The sequence below is a fragment of the Manis pentadactyla genome, chromosome 4 (assembly GCF_030020395.1).
Source record: "Manis pentadactyla isolate mManPen7 chromosome 4, mManPen7.hap1, whole genome shotgun sequence".
Taxonomy (NCBI): domain Eukaryota; kingdom Metazoa; phylum Chordata; class Mammalia; order Pholidota; family Manidae; genus Manis; species Manis pentadactyla.
In genome coordinates this window covers 150,929,510-150,941,518 of record NC_080022.1, presented here as the reverse complement: position 1 = coordinate 150,941,518, position 12,009 = coordinate 150,929,510, and the positions used below count along the sequence as shown (strand labels likewise).

The 12,009-nt window shown below is 36.6% G+C and overlaps 1 protein-coding gene across 1 annotated transcript in view; it reads right to left on the bottom strand.

Annotated features, from left to right (window-relative positions):
• The window catches only part of LOC130683504 (leucine-rich repeat-containing protein 37A-like), a 228,805-nt gene that overhangs the window by 196,227 nt on the left and 20,569 nt on the right, over nucleotides 1-12,009 (bottom strand). The window contains exons 3-6 of the mRNA XM_057501206.1: nucleotides 11,602-11,673; nucleotides 4,711-4,782; nucleotides 899-970; nucleotides 28-108 (exon numbers count right to left, since the gene is read on the bottom strand). Of these exons, the coding sequence (XP_057357189.1) occupies nucleotides 28-108; nucleotides 899-970; nucleotides 4,711-4,782; nucleotides 11,602-11,673 (297 nt within the window). The remainder of the gene's footprint in view (nucleotides 1-27; nucleotides 109-898; nucleotides 971-4,710; nucleotides 4,783-11,601; nucleotides 11,674-12,009) is intronic.

Below are 12,009 nucleotides of genomic sequence, written 5' to 3'. Positions count from 1 at the left end.
CACATATTCATCTTCTATTTCACTTACAATGTGTGTAAGAACTGCATTCCATGCCAGGCCTGAAATGTTCCAAAGCTCAGTTCTGTAATTAGATTGCAACCAAGATTTCTACAAGAAAAAATATACAAGAAAAAGAAGAAAAAATTATTTCAGATGATTTACCCCTTGGCAGGGATTCTAATCTGTATATGATGAAACGTAACCTCAATACTTCCTCGTACACTAAAGAAATCTCACTACGGAAGATATTTGTTTTATTTTTAACATTTGTATGAAAAAAAAGATTGTCTATCAAGTATACTTGTTCTATAAAAAAGAGAAAGATGGATTAGTAATTGACATCTAGGTTTTTTTCCTGGTATCAGTGGTATTATTACAGAAAATATGAATAAAAATATATTTGTATGAAAGATTTATACTTTCATGTTTACACATGTATTGCTAGATATAAAGGAATAAGTGATCAAAACACACTCATCTAAGTGATCCTTAATTCTCTAGAAAAGGGTTCCATGACTGCATTGTTGACATCTTGGGCTGGATAACCCATGTGGGCGCTGTTCTGGGCACGGTAGGCTATTGAGCAGCATCTCCGGCCTCAGCCCCCCAGATGCCAGCAGCATAGCTACAGTTCTGACAACCAAAATGTGTCCAGACACGGCCTAGTGTCGCCTGGGCACAAAATCACCCTACTTGAGGACCCCTGCTCTAGAATGAGTCACTCAGATCGATATGATAATTCTTACACCAGGGTTTCCTAGACACAAAAAGGATGTGGCCACATAATTTTAGTAGCTCTCCATTTAAAATATTTCAATATTTCAAAATGAATAACAAAGAGGTTTACAATTAAGTTTATAAAAATTCCAAACATAATTAAATTGTATTTGTAACTTACATAAACTGCAGAAAAGGTAGTGATTCGAATGTACGTCTTTCAATAGATTGTATTTTATTGCAGGATAAATCTCTAGGAAAAGGAAAAGGAAAAGGAAAAATATTGTCTCAGCTATCAGATATCTCATTAGCAGAGATAACTAGTAGAGGTTAGAATAACCACATTAAATAAGTAGCTCTTATCTAAACTCTAAACCTTAGAAATTATGTGAACCTTCCAGAGCCCCTATCCCTGCCCTCACCTAAGTCTCATTTTCATTATCTTCATAAATAAAATATACAACCATACATCTTGAGAGATTGTTGAGATAATCCTTCCTGACAGCAGAAGGATTGATTAGATCAACTTTTCTGGTCCCATCAAATTCCATAGTAGGAGCTCAAAAGTTTTCATCTCCATATATAATTTCCAATATTGAAAGGAATATTCTCACATTTACAAACCTTTCTGGTTTTATTCTTTCTAGGCCATTTCAACACCAGAAAAAATAAAAGACGTCTTTCACATAATTCGAAAGGAGGTTACTGCTCTAATTAATAATTACTTTAAACTAATTCAGAATTATACTTTCTATTATTTTAATGGAAGCTCCTTTTTGGTTTCCATTGCTTTAATATTCCATGAATTTAACTGCTTCAGTTGCACATTGGTGGGACAACAAAAAACAACAACATGCGATCGGATTTTTATTTTAAATCACTCACTCTTGACTATTAGAGGTGACTCTCTTATTTCCATTGATTCAGGCTTAATCCCTCACTTTTCACCTAGATGTGTATTAACTCTTCTGAAGGGTATGTCTGCCTCTGGTTCATTCCTTTCTAATCGGTCCTGCACAAAGTCACCACATTAAGTCTCCATGAGTGGTTCTCAAACACCAGCATCGCTTGGGAATTTATCAAAGATGTAAATTCTCAGCCCTACTCGGGATCAACTGAATCAGTAACTGTGGGGTGGGTGCTTGGGCTGTGAGAAGCCCTCCAAGTGATCTTCCAGCAGGCTGACGTTTGTCCTAGAGTGCTGCTGAGATAACATGACAGCTTGTTACCCTTGGCTTGGCCTTCGAAGCCCCAGAAGGTCTGGCCCTAACACCCGATGTACTCTATAGGACAAGGTATTTTTCCTGTGTGCTGCCCTTCTGCCACTCTTCTTTTGCAAACTTATTCTTCCCAAGATGTCTGTCTGACGATACCCAAAAGCCCCTCAAGCTGCTGCCCTAACAGCATTGCTCTTGTAACATCTTTTTTTCCACCTTGAAGTCTTTTTCCCCGCTTTTGTGCTCCCTGAACAATTCATAACTCTCACCGCCCACATCCATTTCCTCTTTTTAATATAGGTATTTTCACATCCATTTCCTCTGAGCATAAACTTCCTTCTTACTTACCTGCACTGTCTACCATGTTTAAAACTGATGCATGGACATAAACTCAAATATTTATGAAATGAATGAAGAGCTGGGGAGTAGAAGAAAAGTGATCATTTAAAAATAAATGGCTTTTCAAATAGCTCCCTCTTCTGGGCCTCTGCAGCACTTTGTCGTTCATTCAGTGCTTATGCACAGTGGTCATAAGACGGTAGGAACACTGTCTTACCCATCTTTGTGCCTGTAATACGAGGCACAGTGGTTGTCATATTCTTTTTTGGCTTTTTTATCGATTGGCATTTTTTTAAAGCAATGAGAATACTTACGATAGTGAAATACTTAGCTTACAAAATATTTTATAATAGAAGTAATGAAGGGCCTAATCCACTGAGCAGTTATTTCATTTGTGTTTGGAAGGTTTGGAGCCCACATGGCAGAGGTACCTAAGATCAATACAAAAGTGTCCCTTATGGCTTGGAAGGTTTGAAAACTCAAGGGACTATTTTTAATGTCGTGGAAGGCCCTTTACATCCGATTCCCTTAAGCTTCTATTTTGCAAGAAGAATCTGTTTGCAAAAGAGCATCATTAATTAGCATAATAAGGATGACATATACAGTTCTGCATGCTAAAGACGAAGAATAAGCATTGAGCTTTTATAGCTTCATAGTATCTGCTTACTTCCAAACAAAAAGTACTATGCATGAGAAATTGGGGATCAACAGAGGTGAGGCTTAGAACCTCACCCCCCCCCCCCCCCCCGTTCTGAGAGAAATCTTCTGCATCCGTGGATGTTTTATTGCCCTGGTCTAGCTTGGATTAACACATAGTCTACAGGCACACACCTGATCATCTACATTTGCTCTCTTACAACACTAAACTATGTTTTCTACCTTTATCTTGTATCTACCTACCACTCCAGCATTTTATTAAAAATAATAATAATAAAGAGAGAAATATGGTATCCACATATAAATCAAGTATAAAAACCAAATGAGTATTCATATTTGAACTGACTGTTTATAGTTCATAATGCATGAGCAAAACCGAAAGTTTCTGTGATGACTGCCCTTGTACTGTTCACTATGCCCTTGTACTGTTCACTATGTAACTTATTCATTATGTAAGAATTTGTTCTCCATGTAAGAACTTCTTTGTTATGCCTCAGAAGATTGGAGACTGAAGAAAATTAGGCTTGTGGTGGATTAATGATTGTGCATTGAGCATTGACTCCCCTATACAGAATTTTATTGTCGTTAACAACCATTTGATCAATAAATATGAGAGATGCCCTCACAAAAAAAAAAAAAAAAAAAAAAGGACAGACTTCCAATGGTAAAATAAATAAGTAACCGGGATGTAATGTATAGCATAAGGAATATAGTCAAGATATTGTAACAGCTTGGTAGGGTGATAGCTGGAACCTAGAATTATGTATATAAATGTTTTATCACTGTGTTGTACACTTGAAACTAATGTAATGTAATGTTGTGCGTCAACTACCCTTCAATAAAAAATAATTATCTAAAAAAAAAAAAAAGTACTATGCAGGCATTACTTACTTGACAATGAGACTGGTGACAATTAGTTGGTAATTAGAGAAGTTAGGGCCATTTCTGATATGCTTATTTAGTGTCAATGTAAACATTTCCAACTCTACCAGTTAATCACCAATTCAAACATCTGTTTTTAATATTGGTACAACAATCCCTGCATTGAAATCCTGAACACCAGTCTCTTCTCTTGGTAGCTATGTTCTTGATAATGTTGTTTACATAATTCATCTGCCTAAGTACTTAACGATGTTAATTTAGATTAAATTATGAAAATATTCTGGATTAATGGAATTCAAGTTTATGTAAGTATTCTATATTTTCTTGTCTTTGAAGTGACAATATGAGGTTCACTTTAATTCCACTCATCTCACTAAACTAACTTTTACAAATCTTTTCTGTGAAGGCCTGAAAGTAAATATTGTAGGCTTTTCAGGCTACATAAAGTCTCTGTTGCATATTTTTCTTTCTTTTTCTTTTTTCCTTTTAGACCCCTTGAAAAATGTAGAAATCACTCTTAAGGGCTCTATAAAAATGGACCATGGGCTGGATTTGATCCATAGGCCATAAACTAAATGTTAATATAAACAGAGGGCATAGGAACACTTACATACCAAGGCTCCTATGGGTGTCTGTAATTGCTCAGACCTCATTACAACTTTTCCTCTGTAACTGAAGGGTTTTTCTATCTATAGCTTGTCCATATAATTAAAAAATTGAAAACACATAGGAGGTATTTAATGCTAGAGAGTGGCTAGTGCCCTCCCTACACAGACTTACAGAATTATAAATTTTTATTGTTGGGAGAAATTATAGAAATTGTCTAATTTAAACCCCTTATTTATGTTATAGATAATATAACTAAAAGCTCATAAATAAGTGTGAGTAACTAACTTACAAATACTGGAGGGATAGCAGGCCTTCAAATGAGTCCTTATGTAATTCACTCAACTGATTGTCACTGAGAATTCTGAAAAATGGAAAGGTTACTTCTGAATCAAAATGCAAAATAATTACAACGATTTACTGTACCGGACTAATTTCTACATGTGGGGGAGACCTGGGTAATGATAATGGTACCACCTAAAAAACCTAATTCTTATTTAATTTAGGGATGGTGATCTCTGCTCTGTTTTCATTCACATCTTTCCTGTCATGTCCTCCTCTGTGTCCCTCTCTCTCCCTCACACACACACACACACACACACACAACTTTCCACTCCTCACACCAAAATGTGTATTTAGTACCTACTCTCTCGATCCCCAAGTCTCGTTCAGAACCCAACTGTGGGTGGCACCATCGTCAGCAGAACTGCCATTTCCTCCCACTCTCTTTGCCTGAACCTTATTACGGGAGCCCCACACAGAACTATGTCAAGGCTGCAAGTGAAGCTGTTCAATCCCCCCCCTCCACTTAAAATATTGTTTCGGGGAACTAAAAAGTGCATTAAGATACACATAAGAAAAATGTCCCATTTAATACAGCAGCAGACTCACAGACTCTGAGAAGGGACTAGCGGTTACTAAAGGGGAGGGGTGGGGAAGGCTGGGTGCAGAGGGATGGAGAAGGGGATTGAGGGGTACTATACACATGGTGTGTGTGGGGTCACAGGGAAGACAGTGTAGCACACACAAGACAAATAGTAAACAATGTTTTTCATGTGAAATCTTCATCAGAGTGTATACCAAAGATACCTTAATAAAAAAAAGTTAAAATGTCCATGTTAATAATTATGAAGCAAATACCCAGGTAACATCATTCATATCAAGAACACTGCCAGCATCCCAGAAGCCCTCAGTGTGCCCCTTTCGCATCACAAACAGATCTCTGACCCACTAGAGGTAACCACTGTCCTGACTTTTTAACTCATCTCCCTGCTTTTGGAATGTGGTCTTACCTGTGAGGTGTCAGCCATAAACAACATAGTGCAGTATTGCCTCTTCCTGAACTTAGTATATAAATGGAATCATATTATATATGTATTATTTTCTACATTGCTTCTTTCATTCAACCTTACCTTGCAAATTCATTCTATTCTCAGGTGCAGCTGAGGTTGGTTCACTTTAAGGCCTACTGTTACATGCTTGGCTACATGTGCCTACTGAGTACTTGAAAGTGGCTAGTGTGACTGAGAAGCTGAAGTTGAATTTAATTAATTTTAACTATTTTAAAAGTTAAATTCAAAATTGATATTTGAATGCAGTTATTGGAAAACATTTCAGTATTTTGCAATGACCTGGCCATATGATGCTATTTTTCCAACTGTAAATTTTATGATATCTAAAGAGAGATCAAGTAACTTCCGATAAAAATCTTGCAACTAAACTGAGATTTTATAGACTTAATATGGAAAAAAGAATATGAATGCATAAGTTTCATACCAGTTGCATGTAGAAATTATAATTCTTTGGATATTTTAAAGACAGTATGAAAAAAATGTAGACTATCTTAACAATGTATACAATCATTACATGTTGAAATATTATTATTTTGGACATGAAGGTTAAATAAAATGCATTCACATTACATCTGTTTCTTTTTACTTTTATTTTTTAAGTGGCTACTAGAAAATTAAAGATTACTTATGTGCCTTGCATTATGTTTCTAAAGAATAATATTCCATTGTTAACTATGCTAGACTTAATTTATTCACTGTACTGTTGGGGGATATCAAGATTTTTCTAGCTTTCGTTACTACAAACAATGCTGCTTTAAACTTTCTTATACTTCTATTTTGATATGCATTTGCCTGAGTTTCCCTAGGATCCAGCAGGGGTACAAAAAACTGTTCTCCTAAGAAGTTGTGCTATTTCAAGTTGGCAAATGGGAAAATGCCAAGTCTCTACTCCTCCAACCACCAGCTAAATCCCTAAGAATGATGGAAAAGACATGATTTAAAAATCCACAACCTTACCTCAAAGTGTGGGAGCAGCTCCACACATGCTTCCCTACCAGAAATGGCCTGGAATTACCCACAGGGTGACGAGCTGAAATGCTGCTGCAGGAGCAGGGGCAGCCCGTGGCCCCAAATCCTCCCTCCTCAGGCCAGAGAGCAAAGGGCGTTTTCCTCCAGGTGGGAGCATCGGTGCTCAACGGGCCAGGGGCCCAGAACCTGGGGGAAGGGTGTGTGCCCTGTCTAGCCACCAGAAGCCACCTCCCACCTCCTCTGACTTTCAGGGACTCCTTTAGGAATAACAAGCCCCAGCAGCTCAAGTCACCTCTGTCCGAGAGACAGGAAACACAAGCAGGAGAATCTCAACTGATGAACTAAACTCAGGAATGACCAAATGACAAAGAAAGCCAGCTCCGTTACGGGCAGAAAACAAAACAAAATGAGCTGATAGCCAATGAACCAGAGCGAAGAGAGGGAGCACGAGAGGACTTTAGAATGGCATAACTGATATCCTGAGTCAGATAGTGCATCCGTGAAAAAGAATCAACTCAGGATTACATGAATGAAAAGTGTTATTATTAATAATAATAAAAACCCTCAATATATGCACCTTTGAAGAATAAATTAGAAAACAGAGATCCTGCCAATGATTTTTCCAGAATACAGAATGAAGGGAATGGGAATAATTCACAGACAAGCCTGACACCTGAGTTTGCCCACGAATGTTCACGCCTTTGCTTCACCTAGTCCCTCAGGAAAGACAACATGCCTGGCAGGATGGTTCGCACCCATTTCTTCACACCTGATGAGCAGGAGAGTATACAGCCAGTGTCTCCCAGAGTGGAGCAAGGGAGTGATAAGAGATCCACTACAGAAGAAAGTCTTTAAGATTTCAAAAGCAAATTTCCCTTCCCTGGGAATTACCTTCCTGGGAGGTAATATTAACAGTTTTACATCCTTCAAGCACCTTGGGGAATCTGAGAACATGCTATGTTGCTTTGTGAACTATTTCCACCAAGTTCTGCATATAAACATTCTGCTTTCCCTCACAGGGTCTCTTACTCACATATTGATATTAATTCTACCTCATAGATTAATTCCTTTCTGTTATACGGTGGTTCACATTACACAGAATTACACAGAATATAGGCACATACATTTAAAAGGATCCCAAGACAAAAAATTTTGATTCCCACAAAGAACTCCTGGAGCCCTGAGAATGCCTCAAAGACCCTGACCTCGCCTGGAAATTCACATTACAAGGAACAGCAGCAGTGGCCAGAATGTGTGCAGGGGGAATGGTCACCAGGTGATGCTATGACTGTTCTCCCATTTCTGTCAGGTAATGGTTTCATATTTCCATGGAAATGATCCAAAGAGAAAAAAACAAATCAACATGTCCAACACTGTTTATCGTAACCCTTTTCATAACAATAGACAGTTGGAAAAAACTGTACCTCCCCCCATATCACATAACAAAACTTATGTGTACACTGTTGATGATATACAAAAAGGTCATAGGAAATGATGGTATATGAAAAAAATCAGGACAAATATGAAACTTGTATACTAATTCTCACTTTAAAAATTATAAATACTGACAAGGTTTCAATAGGAAAAGAAAAGAGATGGAGGCGGAAACTCAGCTGTTGATGGCAGTGTCTTCTCTGATTGGCTGATGCCCTTGTCAGACTGTTTGGTTCAGGAGAGAATATCACGGTAAGACAGGGAGTAACTAAAGGAGTAACTAAAGAGTCTGTATTTTCAATTAATGGGATTTGTTTCGCTGAAGTTTTTGGATGACATGGTAGTAATTTTTTTAAAATAACCCTAATAAATTCAACCTTAAAGGAAAGTTAGACTGAGAATGAGTGTCATCGAAAAATTACACCAAAAACGAGCTTCACATAGCAACAATCTGGAATAAAACATATTGATCTGGAGAACTCCAAATATTTTTTGACTAAAGCAAAAATATGTAGAACTATAGGAATCAGAGTTAAAGGGGGATCTGAAATTTTCTTACAAAATGAAAACATCAAAACCAGGTATGAACTAACATTAGTGAAACATTCATGTTTATCTTCTGATCACACTTCCTTTCACTAAAGCAATCTTCTGAATTTTGCAATATTCATTCTTGACTCTACATTACTGGCAACTATCCTTCTCCCCACCTCTGTAACTTCTAGGAAATTGACAGGGCACAGAGTGGTTTTTTTTTGGCTTACCTATACATACATGTCAACAGTAGGCCATTCTGGAATTGATTTACTCGCCTTCCCCTGCTTGCTTTCTCTAGAAAGCACTTACCATTACTTGAAATTACACCTATCTATTATAGTTAATATATTTATTTATATTACATATTTGTAAATCCCTTCAGAACTGGGATATTTGGTCTTTTCATTCTTGGGCTTGTATCCCTGGTACATAAAACAGTTCCTGGCACATAGTAGATGCTCTGTAAATATTTGTGAAATGAATTCAAAGTGATAGGTATTGATTTTCAGATATACTACCTTTACTTAAAACAAATCATCCCTTTATCACCATGTGCATGAATACAATTTTACAGGAAAAACAAATGTCTTTCTTTTCATCTGCATTTGTGACTCAATCTTTTGAGACAAGAACCTTCTGAGAATTTCATAAAAGCTATGAACCCTTTTCCTAGAAAACTTCACTTTCTTGAATAAATGCAAAAGCACACATGCAATTTCCATTTGTTTATCATCCCTTTAGGGCACAGGTCTGTGAACAGAATGGCTTGGATGCAGCGTACGAACCTGAATGGGAAATCATGTCTGTCTCTATTTTCAAAAACCTCTAAATTGGCATTTCCTTCCATCATGAATGTAGGCAGCAAACCACAACAGAGTAGCAGTATAGCTCATCTGACCCCCAGTAGAAATCAGATATGTTCATATCATGCCTTTGTTGCAGATATCTCAAAATTCCTTTATTCTCATCACTACCTTCACCTTATAATAAATGCCACTGCATATGATAATTACCATTATAATAAATACCACTGCATATTGTTATTTAATGCAAGAAAAGCAGATTTATTACTATATCACTACTAACTATTCTTTAAGAGTATTTCAGTGTAATTGGTTTTCTTTGTTTTCATATGTATTTTAACCTATTATACATTTAAAAACATCACTTCTTAGGTAGGCTTCTGTCGATCACCAAATAGATTCACAGAACATAAAAAGTTAAGAAATCCTGCCCTGGGGACCACTGACTCCAAGTTAGGAACCTCCGCCTTACCAAGTATAAATCTCAAACTGACTTGGAAATCTTCTAACCTTACTGGACTCATGTTATACTGTATAAACTCTACAACAAATGGATTTAAAAATTTACGTTTAAACTTCAGTTTATTTTTTGAAAACATATAATACATATTTATATGGCTCAAACTTCCAAAGGTATAATGTACACAATCCAAAACGTTTTTCCTACCCCTGCCGCTCAGCCTACCCTCACGCTCGACTCTCTACTCCACAGTGGGAACTGCTGTTATTTATCTCTTGTGTCAAGTTACTTTCATTTTTCTTAGAAGTCTGGGAAATAAAATCTCCACATCATATTCTATCATGGGAAATATAAACTATATATAGTATTTAAGAAATTCATAAATTAAAAAAAACAACTGTCCAGTTCTAGCATTTTTTTCCTTACAAATAAGATATACAACTAAGGGGGGTCTATTTGAGGGTGGTCATAATCCCTGTTTTTAGATTACTATGACTGTCATGTCCTTTAATATTAATTCACAGGTCATTTGACTTGTCCAAGTTGAACAAATGATTAATGATACAATAGTCTTCAAAAATGCCAGTCAATTACTTTAAATATAAATATTTTTTCCAAAATCACTTGTGTCTAAACTGACTTTTCTACAGATCAATAAAAACAATTACAGACAACAAAAATATAGGCAAAGAACAGACAATTCTGAGAATACAAATGTTTGGCAGACATATAATGATATTTAAATTCCCAAGTAATCAGAAAAATTCAAATTCAGATGGGGCCCCTCTTATTCACCCATCACACACCAGCCAAAAAAATACCCAGTGGCAGAGGGTGTAGGAAAACGAAGCTGTCATGGCCTGTTGATTAGAGTATAAATTGCACAACCGTTTTGAGGGCAATTCAGATTTTCTACCTACACAGTCTTAGTCTCAACAATTCCACTTCTAGATATCTCTTTTACAGAGATACTTGCTCATGTTGACAAAGATGCGAGTACAAGGATATTCATTGGAGCGATGCATGTGACAAGAAAACAACAGAATCTAAGCATCCAGCAACTCAGGAAGTATTAACTGTGATAAATCTATACCATAAAATATTATGCAGGAGTTTAAATAGATGGGGTAGCCTTCTATGTAGTGGGAAGAAATCTAAATCGTGTCAAAAAGTGAAAGCATTCAGTCATAGGATGTTACCCTTTATGTAGAAAAGGTAAGAAAATCACACAACAAACCTATTTTGCTATCTGTAAATACTTACATAGACAAATGCATGGAAAAAGATCTGGAAGGATATATACTAAATTCAGAGTAGTGGTAACCTCAGGGGTGGGGGGTTAGGGCACACGGAAGGTTTTCACTCTTCCTGTTATTTCATTTTTATATATCGAGAACATGATCATGCGTTCTTTACATACTGGAAAGTAAGTTTAAGTTGACTCTTAAAGAGAACCCACCAAATTTAATTTTTAAAATAAATATAGAATTGCAATCAATAGAGGTAGATTTGAGATACGGAAAGGGAAATACCTTTTCTCAGAACTACTGACCTCAAAATTCTTGACCAAGAAACATGTTACAATACAGTTAGTTTTTCATGTTCATATTTGGAGAGAATATACTCACAATTTCTCAGCCCAAGTGTATGACTTCCATGTATTTTCTTCAACGTAAGAAATAGAGTTTCCTTGGAAATTTCTGTGAAGAAACACAGTACATATCCTTGAATAGGTAGGAAAAGAATGAACAGAATAAGCAAAAGAATCATGGCAACCTTATCATGGCAACCAGGGGAATATTCAAATGCAGAAAATACCAGCTTTCTAGTGTCCACAGCTATCTACTTCCTAGTTTGCACAGCTAATAAAGATATAACACGGGGCACAAACAATAGAGCATCTCCTCAGAAACTGAACTTCCTCTCTGTCCAACTTCTAGGGCAGATAATGCCAGTTAATTACCTTGAAAGTATTTTTTTCTAAAATCACCTAGGTATCTCAAATGACTCCTTCCAAAGAGAAAATGATAAACAAC